The following is a 23,286-nucleotide window of genomic DNA, read 5'->3' on the forward strand; positions in this document are numbered from 1 at the left end:
GCTCTAAATTGGGTTCAGTGTCAAAAACACAAAAAGCGACCGTCGCCCGTGAGATGATTTAGAAGAGCACGCCCCTGAATGTGAAATGCAGCCGCGCTTCTAAAAGGAGAGATTCATAAAGGAGGCCAAGAAAAGCGAAAACCTAAGGAGCATTCTGAGGCTACGCCCTCGCAGAGAAAAGAGGACACAGAAGCACTTCCAGCAGAGCCAGATCTACACGCGAAACACCCCAAAGCAGACCCAGCCCCAGCTGTGGCTTTGGTCACGTGGGTGAGTGATGGCCAGAATGCATGTCACTTTGCTCTCTTTGGCACGGTTCAAATTACGCCTTCAGCAAGAGTAAAATTTGGAGTTTTTTTTTTTTTTTGCGGTACGCGGGCCTCTCACTGCTGTGGCCTCTTCCGTTGCAGAGCACAGGCTCCGGACGCGCAGGCTCAGCGGCCATGGCTCACGGGCCCAGCCGCTCCCGCGGCACGTGGGACCTTCCCGGACTGGGGCACGAACCCGCATCCCCTGCATCGGCAGGTGGACTCTCAAGCACTGCGCCACCAGGGAAGCCCGAATTTGGAGATTTTTGATACTAAAACTGTGCTTCAAGAAAACAAAGAGAGAAAAAAATGATGAAGTGTACATATAATAGTCAACCATGAATACAAAATAAAAGCCTGGGTGAAAACTTCTCGTTGTAACCGTGCAGTAGGAGATGAAGCTAAGTACGCTGAAAATACATCATGAGGAATTTGACCGGATTGTAAGATGCTTAGTGGAAGTGATGTGAGGGACAAAGACAGGATGAAGAAGGAGAAAGAAAAGGCTGAAGGAAAGCATCTACAAAGCTGAGGCTTCCCAGGGGAGACTCGAGCTTCGGGATCAGGAGAGAGGAATAGGGCCCTCCGCTCCTCAAGCAGAAACTGTTGCCAGAACACTGTCACTTAATCGCTTAGAAGATTGTTGTGTTACCATATATGCCTCCACTGTAGGCTAATTAGTAAAAAAAAAAATCTGTATTTGAAATGTTACTGATTTTAAGTAATCTTATAATATCTTGCCTTTTTGTTTACAATTTAACACAGTGCAGTAACTTAATTTGCCGTACTTTGTTTCACAAATATTTAAATACCAAAGCAGCACTTGTAAACAAAGAATTACTAAAGGTTACTTTGATACAGGACTACATTAGATGTTTATTAAGAGAGTGCTTGACTCTTCTGGTGACTACTGATAATTAATCAACTTCAACGTGTTGTGAATATGACCTGTGAATACTCCATCATTTTTAAGATGACGTAGGCTAAGCTTATTACTACCACCTGCCTTTCTGGTTACTTTCATATTTAGGGAATATAGAACCACATTCTGGGGGATTAGAAATCACCTAATATTATATTAATGAAAAGTTTTCACAGTTCTCAAAATAATTTAGAATTTAACAAAATTAATGTTGTCTTTAATCAGCACTTAAAAAGTAGACTATTTCCTGTCTCCTGGATAAATGGATGTTTGCAACCAACCATCTCTAGAGAAGGAGAACATTAATGGTTTTGAATGACTCAATTCATGGATACAGTTATGCCTGTAACTATTTTCCACTGTGAATAAAGATACCTTTTAATAGATGCCTTTGGGTTCAAAGGTCATATATTACTTGCTAACAAATTATTATTCGGGCCAGAAAGTCTCTGAAAAATTTTAACTGAATTTCTCATACATCTCATGCCTCTAGTTTAGTGAGCATTATTTATTATTTGATGTAGAAATTCCATATTAATCACTTCACGCATATTTTATTTTGAGATTTGAAAATTTGTGATCTTAGAAAAACTGAAGCTAGACTTTAAGGCACTGGCATCTAGCATTATTATGTTACATTTTAAAAAGAAACTTAGATTACATGTTGATATAATATTTTGAATATATTGTGCTAAATAAGATATATTATTAAATTATAAACAAAAGAACTAGGAACTCTGTGTCACACCTAATTTGACATGTGGTTACTTTTTGAAATGCACTAAATTTCACAAATACTTAAAGTATTTCTTGAGTACAGTGTTATGTTCAGTTATTATGGTCTTGATAGCTAAACTTATGACAATTTTAGTTTGCTCACTCTGTACTTATTCATTCAACAAATAAGCTATGAGTGTTCCAAAAAAAAGGAAAGAAGAGGTTCAGCCCAGTCCAATTACCAACTATAAAGACAAATCAAAAGTTTCGGCTGTTACGTATTCTGAGGCCAAATTGTTGACGCCTGTTTTGACTGCCTACCCCTGGGTTGCTTCCAATATTACAGGTAATCACGAAATAACCAGTGTAATTCCTTCTCTCACCAGCTGGACAGGAGAGCGTTATATATGCCCTCTGCGGTTGGCAAAACTCAAGGCGTCAACGATCGGGGAAGGGCTCCACCTTGGGAGTCATTATACATATTGTGATCCTGCCAAGGGTCAGAAGCTACAAAATACAGTTCCCCTGCATGGACGTCTGAAAAGTTAGCCAGAAATTCCCGGGGATTGAAGCCAACCCACACAGTATACCTATAGTCTACTGTGCGTATGGAATAGCCCATGACCTTTATATCTTTCAAACTCGGCTTGTCAGAATTCCACTGAGGAGAGTCCGCAGGCCGGGGGTACTGGCTATAGGCCACCAACTCACGGGGATTACCATGGATGTACAGATCTTCTTCCGAGTCACGGACCTGAAAATGCTTCAGAAGGTTCCGGCCTTCTCGGCACAGCTCCACGTGAAACGAGGGGATGGGGCAGCGAGGAGGGACGGGCAGCCCTGCAAGTCCCGCGAGCGTGGGGAAGAGAGAGAGCAGTTCCACGAGGTCCCCGGCTTGCCGGCCTGAAAGAGGAAGCAGCCCGGCGGAGGGGGTTACAGCGCAGAAGCCTGCTGCAGCCAGGCAGCACGAGCAGAGCGCGCGCCCAGGCCCTACACGCCGACTTCTGTTCTCTTACAGCATTTATTCTTAGCCCGAGAGTTTTAGGAACAAAGCCGACTCAGCACCTCACCCGATAGCAGGGCAGAATGAAGATGCCCTCAGCCTGCTGGCACTTTTAAACACGATTTGAATTTAGGACCCACCAGTGTTTAAGTGGTTCAGGCAAGGGTCATCGGTGGAGGCCCAGACCGTTGGGGAGAAGTCCGTTGAGGACAGGCTATTCCGAGCCTCACAGTAGCATCACCCCGCGGATCACTCCTTTCTGGAAGTCTGCACTTGATCCATCGCCCTTTTATTATTGTACAATACACACGACATAAAGTTTACCACCTTAACCATTTTGTAGTGTCTGGGTCGGGGGCATTAAGTACAGCCCCACCATCCATCACAGAACTCGCTTCACCTTGCACAACTCCCCGTCGCCACCCCCCAGCTCCTGGCACCCACCTGCTACTTTCTGTCTCTATGTGTTGACTACTCTAGGCACGTGTATGTGGACACATCTAGAGTATGTGTCCTTTTGTGCCTGGCTTCTTTCACTTAGCAGCATGTCTTCAGAGAGTCCACCCAAGTCAGAGTCTCCTTCCCTTTAAGGCTGAATGATATCCCACTGTATGGACGCGCCACGTTTTGCTTATTCATTCATCTGTCAATAGACACTCAGGTTGCTCCCACCTTTTGGCTATTAATTAACGCTATGAACATTCTTCTGCACGTTTTTCTTTGAATGCCTGTTTCCAATTCTGTGAGCTATATACCTAGGAGTGGAACTGCCGAGCCACACGACCATTCTATGTTTAACCTTTTGAGGAACCACCAAACTCTTTTCCACAGCGACTGTACCATTTTACATTCCCACCGGCAATGTGTGAGGGCCCCAGTTTCTCCACACCCTTGCCAGTACTGTTGCTTGCTGTTTGTTTTGATAGCAGCCGTTCTAATGGGTGTGAAATGGTGTCTCATTATGGGTGACTTATCTTTAAAGTTTTTACATTGACTCCTATTAAAATTTATTGTGACCCTGGACCATCATTCTAGCCTTTCGGGATCATTAAGCGCTTGCTCTATACGGCTCAATTTTATTTCTGACGCATTTGGTTTGTAAGTAAAATAAAAAGAAAAAAGGTGAAGAAAGCTTTTTTAAAAGATACCTTTACAAGGGCAAGACCTGGCTGACACAACCGCCTTAACCAGGCCGTCAAGCTTGGCATCACTAATAATGGCACAGGCCGCCATGAAGTGTACAAGACGGCCGCCCCGGACGCTTGAAAGACACGAGGTCAGGGAGATGCGGGGTCCCAGAGGACGACAGGTCTTGTCGGCCACCGTAAGGACTTTTTACTCAGAGCAGGGCTGTGACACCACCTGACTTGGGTTTTATCAGGCTCGCTGTGGCTGGTAAAGTCAGGATCACCGAGGAAAAACTCCAGGGATCAAGGGCACACGCAAGGAGAGTTTAGCAAGAGACGGTGGCAGTGTGGTCCACGGTGGTGACGGCCGGTGGGGGAAGTGGTGTGGACATATTCTGAATGGAGAGCGACAGGCTTGCTGACACACCACGAATCGCGTACAGACCATGACAGAAAGACAGGGGCCGATGGCCCTATGGTTCTGTGGCCTGGGCAACCAATGCCACTTCCTGAGATGGGGAAGAGAGTCAAAAGAAAGGCTTAAGGTCAAAGGTCAAATGGTCAGCTTTGGGCACGTTAGACTGGCCAACTGGGACAGGCTGTTGGAAATCCAAGTCCAAAGATCAGGGAAGACATACAGGCTAGAGGTAAAATTTGGAAATAAGCAGGATGACAGTGCAGTTACATCAATTTACAACCTGAACACCTCCCAACTGAAGTTTCAAAAAGGATTCTCAACCTGTCAGAAGATTTCTCCCAGCAAATAAAGGGCTATAATCATGCCCTGAAACCGTTTAACATTTTTATCAATGACATGAAAGAAGACAGTGCATGCAGCACATAGAAATTAAATGTGTGGAAAATAAAATTGGGCCGTAGAAAACAAACTTGGGAAGATCCAGAAAGGCCAGAATGATGCGCCAGAACCAGGAAAAATTTAAACAAGAATCAATAGAAAGTACAGGATTTAGACGTCAACAAGATGGATTAAATGCAGAAGTCCCGAAAGGGAGCAACCTGGTTTAGTAGAGTTCACAGCAAAAGCGCTCCAAGAAGGGCAAATGCCACCTGAAGTACATGACTCATCTCTGCGCTGAGCAGATCGAGTCAGGAGGCAACTCACAGAGAACCCACACAGGTCGACCCCCATGGCAGGGACGGCCATCTTGTCCAAGTGATGTTTCCAGAAGTGCTTTCTCAAACTGGAGCTTTTTGGAAGACAAAGACCAGGATAGCCAGGGGCCTGACGCTACCTGGAGAGGACCAGCTTGGGAGGACTGGGACAGGGAGGTCAAAGTAAACTTGCCCTTCACTGCTGGGGACGGCAAAAGCAGAAGCACTGATTTGACAGAGCCGGTGCTTCAGCAGATGGAGATGCTGCCGAGCTGAGGCCCGGCCAGAAGTGAGCAGGTAACGGAGTTCTGCTCACCGGTAAGCAGGCAGCCCCTGCCCCAGTGGAGTCTGCTACCCCCTCCTCTGAGCTCAGAGCACACTGCCGTCACCTCTACGACAGCCCTCCCCATCCTGGGGGTGCCAGCTGCTCCTCTGTCCCTCCCCCTCTCCAAGCCCCTGTGGACAGGCGCCATACTCGTTAGCTCTGGGCCTGCCACTCCCCTTCCGCGCACAGGAAGGCCAAGTCAAGCAGCATTACTCCTGAATTTTCATACCTGGCTCCACTGATTCTGAGATGGAATCAAAAGGGTCGAGGTATGGGAAAAGCTTGTCGCCTGCAGCCGGAAGCGGAGCCGTCCTTCCCGGAACATAGAACATCAGGGGCACGCGAGTAGTGACGTCAAAATTGCTGTATTTGGCCCATTCTCCGTGTTCGCCTAGAGCCCACCCTGGTTCATAAAAAGCACACAGAATGACAGAAAAAGAATAATCACCTCGTGGCTTGCTCATTTCAGTTAGACGCCATTTCATTCCCTGTTGTTAAAGCCAGAGGAAGCAAAACCTGATCGTCTAGAGGGCGTGTACCACCGAAACAGCCGCTGTGAGACTGTGGCACAATCGCTCAACTTCTAAAAATAGTATCTTTTTCAATTTTTAAGACATACTACAGACCAAGAAAACATAACTTCTGATTCCAGACCCTTAACCTTGATTAAAAACCACCCCCAACCCTCATTTAAAGCAAAAGATAGTTTGAATACCCCAAGATGGAACTTTCCAATCACTTCACGTTTGAGTGCCCTTTTTGATATGAAAAATATAAAAGAGACTGTATGTTGAGTATTTCGTATTAAAAAGTAACCCAAACTACAAAAAGCTGCTGTGCATGGGTTCAAGAAGGCTTCTGTGGTTCGGATGTAGGCAGTCCCAGGAGGGCCTTTTGAGAAGGGCCATTTGTAATCAGCTACAGCTGCCTCCAAACCAAAGCGAGCTTCGAGTGACCCTGCCTTCACGGGGGTGCAGTGGACTGTGGAAGCACCAGGGGAGAAAACTGGGCGCTGAGAAGACGGCCCGGAAGGGGATGGCAGATCATTAGGCAAAGGTTGAAAAATTACACCTCCACACTTCACAATACGGGTCTTTACAAGGTGCGAGGTAGGCCTGTGAGAAATGACACGGAGAACTGTCTATGACATTAAGTGGAAGAAACAAGCCAGGCAACAAAACAGGACACAAGCACAATCGATCCTGCCACATCCCACGACGATACGTTCTGCACATACACACTCATGACATACAGCCCCATGTATATGCACGACTGAAGGCAGGTGGATGGACCCCCGATCTGCCAGCACCAGTTGGCTCTGGGCAGGTGGGATGAAGGGCAGGGTGCTCTGGCCCTACATGATGTGCTCTGCATACTTCTTTCTCGCTACAGTGAGCACATGCTATGATCTAACACTGTCCCACTTCACATTCGACGATATTAGACAACTGTTTTCCTGTTTCTAGGTAGGATGACGGCAGTGTGGTTAAACTTCAAAAGAGCCAAATTTGGGCTTCCCTGGTGGCGCAGTGGTTGAGAGTCCGCCTGCCGATGCAGGGGACACGGGTTCGTGTCCCGGTCCGGGAAGATCCCACATGCTGCGGAGCGGCTGGGCCCGTGAGCCATGGCCGCTGAGCCTGCGCGTCCAGAGCCTGTGCTCCGCAGCGGGAGAGGCCACGACAGTGAGAGGCCCGCGTACCGCAAAAAAAAAAAAAAAAAAAGAGCTAAATTTATTAGAAATACTGTTCAGAAAACTAAACCACCTGAGACTGGCTTCAAAACAATTTGGGGGTGAGGGAGGATAACCGGGGCTCACTGGCCTCAAACACACCCTGGCCAAAATTAAAAAGAATTTTTTTAAGATGTTTCCACTTTTGGAAAAAGTGAGAAACTGCCTTAGAAGAGACACAGAGTTGTGAACCCCAGGCTCCTGGCAGAGAGGACAGCGGGGCTGGGGGTGGAAGGGGTAAGTCGGGTCTGAGGGCCTTGTTGGGCTCTGCCAGGATTGTTCTGGATCTTCGTAAGAGAGACTAAAACTCCTCCAACCCTCTAGGTTAGAAATGGGTCAAAGGGGCTCCCCACACAAATGGACGGCTCCCGCTGAGCTCACCAAGAAACAACAGTTACTACAAGGTCCCCCCACCCACCCAGCTCCACCACCCAAGCCCCCAAGATGCTTCTTTGACCCAAAAGAGGGCCCGCCTCCGTGGAGAGAAGTCCCAGGACTAACAAGGTGGCCATAAAGGCACCCAAGACTCCAGACTCAGGGCACTGCTGGTTCACAAAAGAGCATACACACCTATCACAGGCAGCCTAGGAAAGTTTCCACAGAAAAGGTCCAATGCTTTGAGCGACTCACCTGGGCATTTCAAAAGGCTTACCGTGATCCGAGGTGAGCGCCACGATCGTGCTGCTCGCCAGCTGAAGATCGTCCAGGGCACTCAAAAGGTGGCCAACCTGCGTATCCAAGTACGAAACACAGGCAAAGTAGCTCTGGCGGATTTTCCGCTGCAATTTAAAGAAGAAGAAGAACAGTGAGAGTGACTGCAAGTTAAAGTGCACGGCACACCCAGCCACAGTGCTCGCCTGAGCACCCCTCCCGGGCCCCAGCCCTCGGGTGCCCTTGATGACCTTCTTAGCCAAAACGGAACACTCCATTCCCTGCCATCTCACCCCCCACACCCCATACAGCCACAGCGAAACCCGCACGTCCACAAGGAGGATTCTTTGCTAAGCACATCAGTTTTCACTTTAGGGCACAGATCACAGCACGTGGATGTACCACTTACTATTCCTTTCCGTCTCCTTCACATACTCTTGCGGGTCCCAGGAGACACCCATGTACACAGAAACTGACCCCTCAGCCTTCCAAAGTCTGCTGAGGGTCACACCAAAGGTACCATATAGCTGTATTCATTTCCTGGGCCGCTCTAACAAAGTATGACAGACTTGGCGGCTTCAAACAACAGAAACAGATCGCCTCCCAGTTCTGGCAGCCAGCAGTCTGAACTCAGGGTGTCGGCAGAGCCTCTCTGAGGCTCCAGGGGAGGAACGTTCTAGCTTCTGGCGGTGGCCACAATCCTTGGCGCTTCTCACAAGGACCCCAGCCATGCTGGGTCAGGGGCCAGCCCACGGCAGCATGACCTCATCCTGACCAGTCACACCTGCAATAACCCTGTTTCCAAACAAGGCCACATTCTGACGCCCTGGGGCTCAGGACCTCCACGGATCTTCCTGAGGGACGCAACTCAACTCTAACAACGGCCGTGAGTGGGCCTCTCCCCCGAGCTCTTCGTAACCCAGTGGATGGCAGCCGCTTCCCTCACAGCCTGTGGCTGGCACGTGCGCTTCCGGCCCAACAAACTGCCCACAGGCAGGACAACGGTGGTGGAGGAGGGAGAGCAGCCCACCCCCCACGGACCCCCCACCCCAGAGCGGCTTCCGGAGCAGATAGGCTCCGTGAAAGAGCCGCAGCCTCTGCTGGGCTGACTCTTCCGCCGCCTTGTTCACAAATCTTAGAGAAAAAGATGAGTCCTCTACCCCTGCCACAGGGGAGAAGCGAGGGAACCGCCGAGCCATCAGACCAGCCCCAGCTTCCGTGTGTCCCAGCTGGTCCTGTCAGCCGGACCCGCGGTGAGAACAGTCATGAGACTCGCCCCCTCTCCCCAGGTGGTGAAGACAATGGATATCCATCTAACCTTCTAGAAGGATTATGCTGAACCCTGGCTACTTCTAGCTTCTGGTAGATAAAAGTCTCCAGTCTGTAACGTGGGGAACTTCAGTCCTCCTGGGGACCAAAGACACCTGTCAGGATGGCTGTGTACTAGTCAAGGGTACGCCTTCCTTCCTATGCGGGCCCCTGGAGACAGGAGAAGCAGCAGATGTGGTCGTCAACCTCACTGAGCCACCCGTCCAGTGAGGACAGGGATGGAGACAAGAAAAGGTGCACTACTGGTGGGGCCCAGGGACGACCCTGGAGGATGAGCCGTCGAGTCGGCCTGGGGAAATCGGGGGAGGCTTCACAGAGGAGTTAGCATTTGAGGAAAGGAGCTGGCAGTCAGACAAGCGGGGTCGGATGCCCCAAGCAGGGGCTGCAGAGCGTGGAACAGTGTGGAGTCACCGCAGGCCAGGGCACGTTTTGGGCCAGCAAGCTGACCAGTGTGGCTGGAGAGTCACATGGGAGCGCCGGGGAGCAGGACAGGACACTGGAAAGGCAGGTCACGGCCAGATGATACGGACCCAGAGGGTCCATCCACGGAGTGGAGGTCTCGGGTTGGCACCGAGGTCACCCGAGGAGAGGAAGTGACACAATCTGGGCTGCAGGCGAATGAGGGTCCCCCACCGAGAGCCCGAAGCAGACGCCAGGGGCTCGAGGGGAACCAGCAATAGATCAGCGCTGCGCGCACGGGGCAACCTCCACGGTCGCTCGTTGAAGCGACAAACCAAGACCAGACCACTGCGGTGGTCCACGAAGTGGTGCCGAAGAGGAATTTAGGGAGATGGGGTAGGAGCGGGGGAGGGAAAGGAGCTGAGGACCCCAAAGGGAACGCCAGGTTTCTCGCTAGGCTGGCAGCACGATTCAATGGCACGGAGAGGGCGGGGGCACAGGAGGAGGAGAAAAGGAAGAGCAGGAACGGCGGTGCAGCCACACGGGGCCTCTACCAACCAGTGGACAGACAGACGCGTCTGGAATCAGGAGCGTGGGGCTGGAGAGGCTGTCCCGGGGCTCATCCCCAGCAGGCCCGGCGGGCAGGGCTGGGGGCGAAGAGCATAAACAACACGGGGGGCGGCCCTGGGCTTGAGCCCGGAGGGCAGCACCTCCTAAGCAGCGGACACAGGACGAGGCGCCTGCCCTGGGGCCTGCAGTGGAGGGGGCCCAGGAGGCTTGGCGAGGAAGCCCAGGAGCAGACATTTCCAGAAGGCGTAGCTCTCTCAACAGTGAGAGGGCAGCAGGGATTCAGGGAAGGTCAGGACCCCCAAGGCTGGATTTTATTTGCCAGTGAGATCAGGGCTGACCCAGATGAGAGAACGCTTAGTGGGATGCGGAGGCAGGAGGCCGCACAGAGGTGGACGAAGAATGAAAGGGCAGCGAGGCCACAGACGCAGCAGAACAGAGCACGTCGCACTCATTCTCCCGTGGAGGGCGGGCGAAGGGGCAGGAAGGGGAAGAAACAGGCAGGGCCCAGGGAGGCGGTACTTCTGAAGATGGGATGGACGGCTGCACGGAAGTTGGGAGGAGACGGCAAGGAGGGGCAACGGGGTAGGGAGGGGCCGAGTCCCTGCTGCTCTTCTCCTGAGACCAGGGAGAAGGCTGCAAGCTCAGCACACAGGCACGCACAATTCTGGCTACAAGTGACGGAGGTTATTTCCAGCTCCCGTTTACCAAGTACCTGCTGGGTGCCATCTGATCCTCCGAGCCACCCCGGAAGCTGAGCATTACCACTTCCATCTTACACAGGAGGACTCCGAGGCTCCGAGAGGTTGATTAACTTGCCTAGAGACACACAGCTGGCAAGGGGCACAGCCAGGATGTGTACCCACGTTCAGCCTGTGCCTTCCCCTTCCTCAGACTGGTAACCAGCCTCTGCCTCTGAAACAGGAAGTACAGTCATCTGCTGAGAGACGGGGCAGAAGGGCGGGGGGGCGGGGGGGGAGGACGTGGGGGCAGAGGGACGTGAGGGGCTGGAGGGGAGTGGTGAGGGTTCAGAGCAGCTGCAGAGGGCAAGAGGGAGCCGAGCAGAGGACTGGGCATGCGAGCATGTCCCTGCCTCAGGACGCGGGCTTGAGAGCAGACAGGGTGGCCGGACTGTCCTGTGGTCAGGGTATTGCAGTCAGGACGAGGATAGAGGGACGCACGTGCTCAGGAGCTGGCGGGAAGAGTAAGTGACCGGCCACGGGGCCTCAGCTATCCAGGGAGGGAGCAAAGGCCAGAGGGGAGCTGGACACGGGGGAGAGGGGGCCACACACCAGTGATCCCCACGTGGCCCCAGGCTCACGCACGCGGCACTGAGTTAGAGGGCTGACGGCTGAAGGGGGCGCAGGACCCAGAGCTACAGGCAGATGATGAGCAGGGCCAAGTGCGAGGTGAATGTGGGGCGGGGATCAGCACACGAGTACACCAGGGAGGTCCTCTGGGTCACTGTGAATCTGTGTGTCCAACTGGGCAGCTACACCACCAGCGGGCGTGGTGAGAGGAGGGGCTGAGACAATCGGGAAGGCACCCTCGCCGTGCAGCCGACACTGCCCTAGACACCCCCCCCCCCACACATTCACTGTGGTCCCCGCTGAAAACCTTCAGAGCAGCTGTCATCACGGAAAACCTTCCCCCATCTTGTGTCAACTTTGCAGATAAGGACACCGAGGCTCAGGGAGATAGGATGACTCGTCAGCAGCCATGCAGCCGGTGTGGGGTAACTGGAATTCGAACCTAGACTGGTCAGAGCCAGCGAAACAAACGTGGGGGCTCTGGCATCACACCTCCCAGGGGGCGCTCCTCCGCAGTAACTGCGTGATCTGGGCAAGTCTCTAGTGTCCTTACCCGGACAAAAGAGACAGCAGGCCCCCCGCTAGGGTCCCACGGGGACCAAAGAGCGCACACAAAACGCTGAGCACCCTCCCCGGTGTGCAGTCCAAAATGTAAAGGGTCATCGGGAATGACTGCCACTAACGCGATGTCCAGGCGCAGCCTCGGGGCTGCAACTCCAGCAAACCCCGCTCTCAGAACCCCTGCGGGGGGAAGTAGGAACCCAACAGACCGACGGGCCCGCTGCTTCTCAAACTCTCACCACTGCCACCTGAGACACAGGGTGGCGCAGCCCTCCTCGCTCAAACCCTTGCCGGCCGAACACAGGGGCCAGAGAGCAAGAGACACCTGGGCAGTCTGTCTGGTTTTGTTTTGTCTCGACACGTAGCCTACGGCAGCGGTTCTCAAACTTCTGCCTGCATTAGAATCACCAGGTGTGTGTTTTTGGAAATGCAGGTTCTCGGGCCCCACTCCCAGCCTCCAACTCCCTGACTCTGAGTGGGACCAGGATGCCGTGCTTCTAACGAGCCCTCGTGGGGGTTCTGACGCAGGCGGCCCAGGAAGCACTGTGAAAACGCTGCCCTCTTCCTTCCCCTGTAGACGGGCTGCTGGAGTGTTCACGTGCTAACAGAAAGGCAGGGCTGCGTGTGGAATATTCCAGAAAGAGTGTTGCTCAGCGTGTGCTCTGCATGCCAGGGAGAGTGGGGTTGACGAGTCACCCCCACGTCGCAGCAAACGGACCCCAGACACTGCAGCTGGACAGGGCTGGCCGTGTTGGTGCCCCAGCCCCCTCTGTGCCAAGGCCCCGCTCACCAAGACACCTCCTGAGAGTAATGGATGCCCGTGTCGGCCTTCCCACAGGGGACCCGCCAGGACCAGCAAACTGAGAGTTCTGGGTGGCACGGGAGTTGCCAGCCACCCTACACCTGACAGACTGTCGCCTGGATTCAATAGCATCTCCTATCAGTTAGTGAGGGTCACCCAGGGCCTCTCCCCATGCCGGGCCCACAGCCCGCAAGTCCCCAGATCTCCAGACGCCCCCTTCTTTGGAAGCGGAGACGCTGAAGGGGAGACTCTCTATCCACCCAGCACGTTCGCCCCAACCCCGGTGCTCCACAGGTCGCCTCACACAGAGAAAGTTCTCAGCAAGACACAAGGGACAGAGCATGTCCACCGAGAAAAGCACCATCACTCGTGACATCATGCCATAAGTGCCCAATACTTCCCCCAAATCCGTCCTTGATACCTGAAAGTCGGCGGGAATCGGGCCGTAGGGCACGCTGAGGTTTAAGGCTTGGACATCCTCCCGCTGCCTGATATCCATCCAGGGGTTGTAGGCCACAGGAGGGAGGCCGGCAGGGACCTGGGGATCAGGAGCTAGGGTGATGTTCTCCAAGGGATACAGCTTCTGAAATTCCTTGGGGGAAAAGCACACAAAGCCACCGGGCCGTCACTCTTCTGGCAAAGGCACAAGGCTGGGCCCCTACTGGTGTTTACGCTGCCTCTTCTCTAAGCCTGTGACGCGTCTACACAAGCACCTCCCCCACTTGAAAGGCACTCTCACGAGATGCCAGTGGTAATGAAACGAGTTGGCTGGTTTCCTACAAACCGAGCAGCGACAGCTCTCTTCCCTCATAGAGACCGATGCCCTCCTCTTCCCGTTGCCACCTCCCCTTCAACTAGAAAAGGTGTGCAGAGGTGTGGCCAGTTCCCCAAATCAGCCTCACGCTCAGAAATTCACTGGGAGAGCACACAGGAGTCCACACACAGCCCTACTCACGGCTGCAATTACTGCAGAGAAAGGATACCAGCCACAGTCAGCAAAGGGGATTGTCACAGGGGGTATCTGGGGGAAACCAGGCACAGGCTGCCAGAGTCTTCCCCCGGTGAAATCACACAGGATGCGCGCAATTCCACCAGCAACAAGCTGTGTGACAGCATGTGTACAACGCTGCTGCCAGGGAAGCAGAGGCTCGTGAAAGCCTCAGCACCCAGGATTTTTACTGGGGCTGGTCACGCAGGCACCCTCTGCCTGCACACATCAAAATCCCAGACTCGAAGCAGGAAAGGAGGGGTTTCCGTGAACAGCTCAGGCCTAGGGAGCCACTTGGCAGTTCTGGGAATGGTGGGAACACTCCCGAGATCCAGGTTCCCAGAGGCCAGGCCAAGGGTCAACCTCAGGAGCAGGCCTTTCAACGGATCACAGTCAGGCCTGGTAGGTTAACTCCTTCTGCACGAGAGACAGAAGTTGGTCTCACTCCATCAAGCGGGGCTGACAGCTCCTGCTAGGAAGGTGAGATCCCCTGGGCCAATCAAAGCGCGACACTCACAGCATCAAAGAGCACGTCTCTGGTCTCCACGCCCATCGCAAGTGACGGGCATGCTTTGCAAAGTCAAAAGGGTGGGCTGCTCAGGCCCGGGGAAAACGTGATAGGAAAAAACTGAAAAATATTCTGAAAAAGAAGAGACTACATACTCTAACTGATACACACGCAAGTGCAGGATTCGAGCCTCCAACGAGGCACATGCTGCCCTGTGTTTCAGGGCTCAGGGGGAAAGGCAGTTACTGAAGAGGGCTTCACATCTCCTGGAATTCTGTACCAAGGACCGCCACTTACTGCAGGCTTCGGCGGCCAGCTCTGCATCCCTTTTCCGTGATGACTCACTAGCCAACCCAACATTACTCACTGACTTCTAGCGAAAAACCCTCCAGTGGAGGAAGTAGAAGCCAAGCGTTTCTAACAAGATTCTTACGTGTCCTAAGTCTACTTCTTAGCCTTGACCTCTGAAACCCATCTTCATACCACTGAGTATACTAGTGCCATCAGGCGTCCCTGGTGACAAGGGATGGCAGGACGTGGCCACCTTCACTATGACACAGCTGTCACAGCTGTGCTGGATCAGCCGTCAGCCAGCTCTTCACCTTGGGGTATCTGAAGGGGATGTGGGGCTTATGATAGCCCACAGCCAGGAAGAAAGGACTGGCAGACGTTTTCATCTTTCCCAACAACCGTATGGCTTGCTCGGTGCTCTGCTTGTCAGGCAGGGTGCCCTCGGGCACATCTGCCACATCCACAGGGCACAGCAGGTTGGCATGGAGTTCTCCGTCTGGTCCCCTGCAGGTCTTCCAAAACAAAACATACAAAGTCAGCTTTTTAAGTGCAAGAAATAGAAGTCATGAAAGTTCCCCACAATGGATTTAACGTTTATATTTCGAGCACATTAAGTATTAGTCATCCAGACTACACGGGCACATAGAAGTAGAAGTAAAACAGAGAAGCGTTTCTTCTTTTCCAGGCAGAGGCCAGAAATCCAGCAGAACTTAGTTCGCTTCTCGTTGTTCATTCTCTGTCTCTAGGCCATAATTAATTCAAGGAAACTGAAGTAAACTCACGATCAAAAAAAAAAATCTGTCTCTAATTCAACAATAAAAAAACGTAGACCAAGGGCTTGAATAGATATTTCCCCAAAGAAGATATACAAATGGCCAATAAGCACATGTAAAGATACTTCACATCATTAGTCATTAGGGAAAGGAAAAAAAATCTGTTTTCAATTTCAACGACAGACTAAAGCTTATAAGTGACAGGGTCACAGTTAACTAGATAAAGTGACAGTTCATGGAATTTCCAGATCCTCAACTCCACCATGCACAGGATGGAACCTACCGCTTCGTTTCTTAAAGTGGCCACGTCGGCCACAAGGCCAGTTTCAGTTTTGACCACGACTTCTACCTCACAAATACCCAGGGGCATCTCACCAAGGAGCATCTTTCACAGCTCTGCCCTGTCCACGCCGCCCTGGGCAGGGCAGCCGCCATCTGCCCCCAGTACCTGCTCACGTTCACAGGGTCTGCAGCACCGCCAGGGATTTGGTGCAGTCAGACCCACCGTCTTGAGAATGACGTGGGACATGGGCACAGGGACCTGGCATTTGTGAGACTACTAAAAGTAGCAAGATGACTTCAGGGAACAGAAGCATTGAGATGGGGTCTTCCGATCTCATTCTCTTAATACTCAAGCCACAAGCCAAGGGCCAGAGCCCACTGGCTTTCACTGTATTCTGAAATGAAAGTTGTCATGAATTTAGAACACTTTTCTGCACCCCACCAACCTCCCCAAATCCACACCCTTCTCCACACGATGGCTCTAAAATCCTCTGAGAAACATGTCATTTCTCAACACTCCAGCTGTTTTCCTGAATTTCTTAAATGTAAGTTTTAGTTGCATTTATACATCGGGGGCTCTTCTGAACCGAGATTAAGTTTCCTTATAGATTCCTTTTTTTCATAATGCTTTAAAATATTAAAGCCCCTATCAAAGGTCTCAACACCTGAACATATCCATTAGGCCCAAGACAGACAGACAGACAGATAGACGGAAAGCCTTTCTCCCAATCTGGGCTGAGGCACTTAGAGCACAGGTCTCTCTTCGTCCTTCCATGTCTCGGCATCTCCTATAACGAACCCTCTGCACAGAGCCTTATCCAGAGTGAGCACGAAGGAGCCATTAAGTGAGCCTTGCACACTACAGCATAAGCTTCTAGAGCAAGGCATCCCTGCCGGCTTCGAAAATGCAGCCACCTCTCCACTGGACCTAATGCTCAAGATCCCAGCGCTCATCCCTGCCAGGTCATGATCACAAACCAAACCCACAAAGCCCACCACGTAACCAGCTGGAAAGGACGCACGTGCTGCACACACAATAGTTAACCTGAATTTGCTAGACAGGGAAGAAGAGGCTCCTCTTCAGACCAGTACCCCTTTCGCGGCCTTACCTTGGTGTTTTCGTACTTTTCAGAGGACGGATGATAAGGTGGAACAGACCAGCTATAGGGAGAGTCGTCACTATGATTGGAAGACACTCCTTGAGGGGGAAGAAGGAGGAAAGTCATTAAATAAAGCATGGCGAGTCCTTCAATGCCCTCCCCCACCAAAATGTACACTTTGTACACAACTGGGAAAGGGCCATCCCCTTCTTTTGGCCTCAGTTTCCTCATCTATAAAATCAGGAGCCTAGGCCAGATGATGAGAATTCCCCACGAAAGCCGACCCTCTGGGCTTCTATCTGAGTACTGAGCCCCACCCTACAAAGGGGGCGCCAGAGGCAGGGGCACAACCATGGCTGGCTGGGCAAGGGGAGGCTCCGCGAAGCGGGGTGCTTTGCCGGATGCCAACCAGACACGAGACAAGGGGGCCGGGGTTCGAACCCCGACACTGCCTTAGGACGCCAGGTTCAGTGCTCTCTCATGACGCAGAAACCCACCCGCTTACAGTCTACCTGGGAAGACAAAATAACAACGTGCGACACCGAGGAAGGACTGCCAGCCGCCTGCAGAGGAGAGGGGCTGTGTGAGTGAGGGAGCCCCGGGCACAGAGGGGACGTAGGTCCGGGGAGGGCTGGCGGCGAGGGCTCTGGAAGGAGGAACCGCCTATGCAGATGAGCCGGGAGGAGCTGAGAGGGTAGCGTGGGCAGCGCCACGGGAGAAGGGCGTCGCCAGCACGGGGACACACGGGGACTCCAATGACGAGCACCTGGCCAGGCAGGACTGGAGGCAAAGGGGCAGCGGGCGGAGGGCTTCTCAACCCCGCAGGCACAGTGGAAGCGCAGAGTGGGCTGACAGACCTGGTCCAAACCCCCGCGCTGCCCCACGTGCCCGTGCAATCTCGGGCACGCTCCGCGAGCCTCCATTTCCTCCTCGGGAAATGACGCCGATGAAGAACCCACCTTGCCTGCTGCTGGGGAGAGGATTACGGGGGCAGCTGGCACAGCACCCAGCAGGCGCCTGGCACGCAATCAATGGTGGCTGCCGTCAGCCTCAAGCAGGCCCCTCCCCGACACAACAGGGTCTTGAGAACAAAGACCCGCTTGAAAAATGTGTCTCCAGGAGGGCTGCAGGCCAAGTGTTTGCTCTCGGGCTAAGACAACCCCACAATCTAATTATCAGGGGTAAGGAGGCCAGGCGCCACCCGTCGGGCCCCGTCAGGCCTCCCTTCCTGAGGCACGATCTCCCCTCTGCTGTGTTGGCTCCTTTCGTCTCTCTCTCCAGCTGTGCTCAGGCCAGAGTGTCAAGATGTGAGCACCAACTGCAGAAAGTTCTACTTGCACTTGCTGGCGACCTTTCGGCCGCACAGCCTGACAGATCTCCTTCCAAACTGGGTCCAACTTTGCGGCCCCTCGTGATAAGCGCTTCTCGGGACAGAGCTCGGGCTCTCAAGGCACCCCCCCCCCCACGCTGCCCTGGGATCCTCCCCTGGGAAGGGAATCAAGGCAGCTGCCACTCCAGCTTCCCAGAGGAGGAATCGGAGGCTCGAAGAGGTTGAATGATTTGCCCCAGGTCCAATGCACACCTAAGAAGTGGCAGAACTGGGACCAGAACCCAGGGGCCGGCATTCCCGGTGCCACTGCCCATCAGCGGTTCACTCTGCCTCCAGAGGTGCTCATCCCGGCGGAATGCGGCACAGAGGAGACCTGAAAACAAGTGGGACTAAACTACAGTACATGTCTCTGTTAGACCACTGTGCTGCCATTAAAAGTGACGGCACGAAGTCACCATGCGGGAAAATGTTTATGTCTAAAACACTCACAATATAGCTGTGCATCACTGGTGGTACAGTGGCGAGCACAGCTGCCTTCCACAATATAAAGTTGTATATCCAGGAAAATCTCAAATCAGAAAAATAATATGCCCAGAACCAGGGGACGTCATCACAATACAGCTCTCCTTAGTGGTGCAAATACAAGCAATTTATGTTCTTTTTTTTTTTCTCTCTTTTCTGCCGCGCTGCGCAGCTTGCGGGGTCTTAGTCCCCGACCAGCGATTTAACCCGGGCCCTCAGCCGTGAAAGCGCTGAGTCCTAACCACTGGACTGCCAGGGAATTCCCAATTTATATTCTTTAGTTTATACTTCCCTTTTTGTCCCACAACTTTCTGTCAAATAATAATGCCTTACTTCAAGTTAAAAACAAAAAAGTTTTAAACTCTCTGCTTCAGCATTCTCATTCTGGCATTAAAGAGAGCCAGTTTAGCTGGCAGTGTTGAAGGTCAGGACTGGGTGGCTCCTGGCACCCTAGAGACCCTGGGTACCAGCTTACCCTCCTCTTTCTGACCTAATTCACAGAGAGCGGGCAGGCAACCCCTGCCAGCTTACAGCCTCTTCACTGGGCAAGTCAGCAGAGCTGCCCTGGTCTCACTTCACTGCCAGGGACCCCGGGTTACAGGGGGTCAGGCGCAGAGCTGGACGCCCAGCCAACACTCCCCTCCCCCGCAGCCAGTGCCCTTCCTTCCCCCCACGCAGCCAAAGGAACCAAACAGCACCGTGACTAGTTTCCAAAAGGAAGAAAAAGCCCTTCTACCCTTTTTCACTTTTGGTGAGAACACAAAGCCAAGCTGAGAGGTGACAGCCTGCACGAAGGTGGCAGCGACTAACCAGGTGTCCACCGAGCCCCAGCCCCAGGAGGGGACCCCCGTCCTCAGACACGAAAATGGAGAGAGCCCAGACTCGGAGGGGCAAAAGCAGTACCAGGATGAAAGACTTTTCCAACCGACATGGTCACGTAGCCATTCTCCTTGAAGTACTGGGGGATGGTGGAGAAGTTTCCAGAGTGTGCCCTCCAGTAGGAGTTGAAGTCATACAGGCGGGTAGTGTCTGGTCTCCTCCCGGTGAGCAAGGACACGCGGCTCGGGGCGCACACGGCTTGCTGGTAGGGAGCAGAAGCAGAGGGACACGGCCGCAGAGGAAAACAAAGTCTGGGAGCTAAAAGGTAACCAGGCAGCCTCCCAGGTCCTCGGCTAACAGCTTGGCGGCTGAGTCGTGCAGATCTCAAAGCCAGCCAGCAGGATTTGGGCCTCACCCAGACGCCAGCAAGAAGTCTTCGCCGAGAGAGGAAGGCCCCAGCCCCTCCATCCAGCAGATGACTGTGTCGTTCTGCATGATGGCGTCTCACGGGTGCCCGGAGCAGGCAAAGGTCTAGGGAGCGGCCCCATGAAGGGGCACAGGAAGGAGGGCCGCTGTGGCAGCATCCCCTCCTTCTCAGCACCAGGCAACCTCCAGTTGGGGGAAGAAAGGTGGGCAGGACCAGCCTGAACACAGTATACCAGGGCACACCCTCCACCCAAGGAGAAGCACCCCTGAAAGGCACAAGCTTCCTTGCCAGTGGACAACCAGGTTTGCTCAGCCGCCATTTTCCAAACTGTGCTCCCCTCTACTAAAGAGATGCCTGGCACAATGAGTACCATGCCCCAGCCCTCAGTGCACGAGGCACACACCCACACCCAGAGGTGCCCAGACATACCTGGGCAAAGGCATTCTGGAAGAGGAGGCTGCGGGAGGCCAGCTGGTCCATGTTTGGGGACCTTATGAGCTTTTCCCCGTAACAACCCAGGGAGGGGCGTAGGTCATCCACGATGATTAAAAGGACATTCAGAGCATCTGCACAGGAAGGAGGGGCTTCAGTGAGATCACCTGCACTGACACCCAACCCCCACCCGGGGTAGGTGCTAGGGTACCCAGAGGTCCAAGGCTGGTCCCAGCACCTTGACAACCCAGCCAGCTACGCCAGGGAGGGTGGAAGTGGGTGCACAGAAGAAGCCCCAGTCCGGGGTGGCAGGGTTAGGCTTTGGCCATGGCCTCAAGCCTGGATGAGGGAGGGAGAGAAATAAGAGGGAGGGAGGGAAGGATGGTGGGTGGGTGGGTGGGAGGGAGGGAAGGGAGGAAGGACTGATGGAAGAAGGAATGGTAGGAGGGAAGGAGCGAGGGAGTTAAGGATGGAGGTAGGCAGGGAAGTAAGGAGGGAGCCCCGCAATGTGGGCGAGGGCGCCGGAGGCACCTGTGGCCGAGCTGCCCAGCGCCGCGGATCCGACGGAGCCCAGGACCAGGCCAAGCCAGAGCAAGCCCCCGCCTGGCGGCAGCATTTTTGCCCCGCCGCAGCCGCTCCGGGGCGACGATGACAGGTTTTGGCAGGAGGGTAGGGCCGCCCCCGCCGCCTGTCGCGCGTCGTAAACCCGGGAACCCTGCCCGACGCGGCCGCAGCCGGCCGCATAGGCCGGCGCCCCGGCCCGAGCGCGACTGCGCCTGCGCGAGATCCGGGCCACAGGGGGCGGAGCCGAGGCTTCCGCGCAGCGCCTGCCCCGCCCACCGGGCCGATTCACTGCTCGGGGCGCCCCTCCCGCGTTGGGCAGGTACTTGGGGAGTCTTCCCAGGTGTCTCCAAAGATTTGCGTTGCAACCACTGTCCTCAACCAGCAGTTTGCCGCCACTTCGCCTTTGCTCGTGCTATGCGTTTCACCTGGAGGCCCTTCCCTTCCCTCTTCTCTCTATAAAAGTCATACTTTTCCTTGCAGACCAGACCAAATGCCATTCTCCTTCCATGAGGCCCTTTGAGAACTCGCCTTCCTCCATCTAAAGGGACCCCCTTGCTCAACAAATACTTACTAAGTACATCAGATATGTATACCGCGCACTGTTGGCAGCTTGGAAGTCCTGGCGGCTGGGAGTTCTAAGTTCCTTCCCTTGTGGAGCTTGTGGACAATAAATGACCAAATAAACATTGAATAGCAGTGGGCATGTGCGGTCTGGAAAAAAAATATGGGGGCGTGGGCGGCACATGGGGAGTTTCATGTTATTTTCCATGGGGTGGCCAGGCAAAGCCTCACTAGTAAAGTGATATGTGAACAAAAACTTGAAGGAGGTGAGGGAGCAGGCATTGTGGAGAACATGCTTGACAGTGTTAGCTGATGGCACAGAGGCTGGTGTGGCTGGTGGGGAAACAGGAGATGGGGAGCAGGTAGGAGATGGGAGGAGTGAGGGTCATAACTCTTCCGGTGGCAAGAATCATTCACTGGGTGCCTGGGGCTGAGGGTTAGGCAGGACATCACAATCCTCTCTCTCTGTCTCTGACTCACTTCCACCTCCTAGTGAAATAACCTAACACAATGCCAGGCAGATTGGAGATCTTTTTTTGCATACAGGAACACATAAGTATTAGTATAGTTATTGAGGGTTTCCTATACCCAGGCAACATGCTAATTTTCTCCTCACACCAACACTGTGAGCTAGATGCTACTATCATTCCCATTTTACAGATCCAGAAATTAAAACTCAAAGAGGCCAAGCCACTTGACCTGGCACACAGCCAGGAAGTGGAGGTGCAGGGTGGGTTTCCGTGAGAGGGTTCGTCCTCGGTTGGCAGCCAGAGCGCAGTCATCGCAGGAGGCCTGCTGCCATTGCCGCTGCACCTCATTCGCTGTATCCTGGGGTCCCAGCAGGTTGGCTGTTCACACCGCAGCCTGGCTGGCAACGCCCCCTTCCCTGGGAAGGGCCAGCCTCCACCTGCACTCCCCAGACCAGAGCATAGGACGAGTCCCTCGGGGTGGGCCAGCCCCGGCCAAGTGCCCAAGCTGCCAGGCTTCAGGAGGCACCTCAGCTGTCCCTCCTCATCCAGACACTTCCCTTGTATTGGTGGCTGCCTTTTCCCTCCCAAAAGTATGGCCCCTAATGTTTCAGGAAACTCTGAGCCCAACCTCAACAAGGACTCCAGTGTCTATTTAGAAAATTACTCTCATCCTTATTTCCTCTTTCCTTGGCATCTGTGATACTATCTCATAGCAACGGGTGTCTCCTGCGAGCTTGTGAACTAAGGAGCAAATGATATCATACTTGTCATTATCAAAAAGCCATTAACACAAAATCATTCAGTAAACCCCAGGGTTGACCAAGGAAGGGAATGAGGCGAAAGCCACACACAGTCCCCACCTCTAAAAATGTCTGTAGTTCCCTTGTGGACTCCGTTCAAGTCGGCAAACATTTCCGGAGCACCATCCCGTCCAGGCCCTGGGGCGGGAGGTGGGAAGGATGCATGAGGAATCAGGAGGCAGACGGGTCCTTGCCTGCAGCCCCCCAGGCATGTACCACCTGTGGGGAGGAGGGACAGCAGCACGACCTGGTCACCATCACAGAGGTGGACTTCTGCTTTGTCAAAAAGGGAGTTTCTCCAGAGGAAGCAATCAGATGCGAAGACAAATTCACCCAGTCCAACACTGATCTATGCAGCCCCTGACCTGTTGCCGAGGTGTTGGGGTACACCAAGAAGGAGCAGCTGGAGAGCCCGTCTAGACAACAGCCGGGCCTCTAATGACAGATATGAGAGACCAGACATGAGGCCTATGAGCATTTGAGCACGCAGTCTCAGCTGCATCTTTCTGGAGTTTAAATTTGAACAAAGCTGCACAGCTAGCATCCATTGACAGAC

The 23,286-nt window shown here is 53.4% G+C and overlaps 1 protein-coding gene across 1 annotated transcript; it reads right to left on the bottom strand.

Annotated features, from left to right (window-relative positions):
• Positions 1-618: 618 nt before the first annotated feature.
• On the bottom strand, positions 619-21,080 carry IDS (iduronate 2-sulfatase). Its single transcript, XM_082865478.1, has 9 exons — positions 20,867-21,080; positions 20,333-20,469; positions 19,561-19,738; positions 16,815-16,903; positions 14,962-15,162; positions 13,285-13,455; positions 7,897-8,023; positions 5,745-5,918; positions 619-2,850 (listed from the first exon to the last, which is right to left on the bottom strand). Exons 1-9 carry the CDS (start codon positions 20,949-20,951, stop codon positions 2,378-2,380), a joined length of 1,635 nt encoding a protein of 544 aa, XP_082721604.1. The 5' UTR covers positions 20,952-21,080; the 3' UTR covers positions 619-2,377.
• Positions 21,081-23,286: the final 2,206 nt, after the last annotated feature.

This window comes from Leucopleurus acutus, assembly GCF_964270905.1.
Source record: "Leucopleurus acutus genome assembly, chromosome: X".
Taxonomy (NCBI): Eukaryota; Metazoa; Chordata; class Mammalia; order Artiodactyla; family Delphinidae; genus Leucopleurus; species Leucopleurus acutus.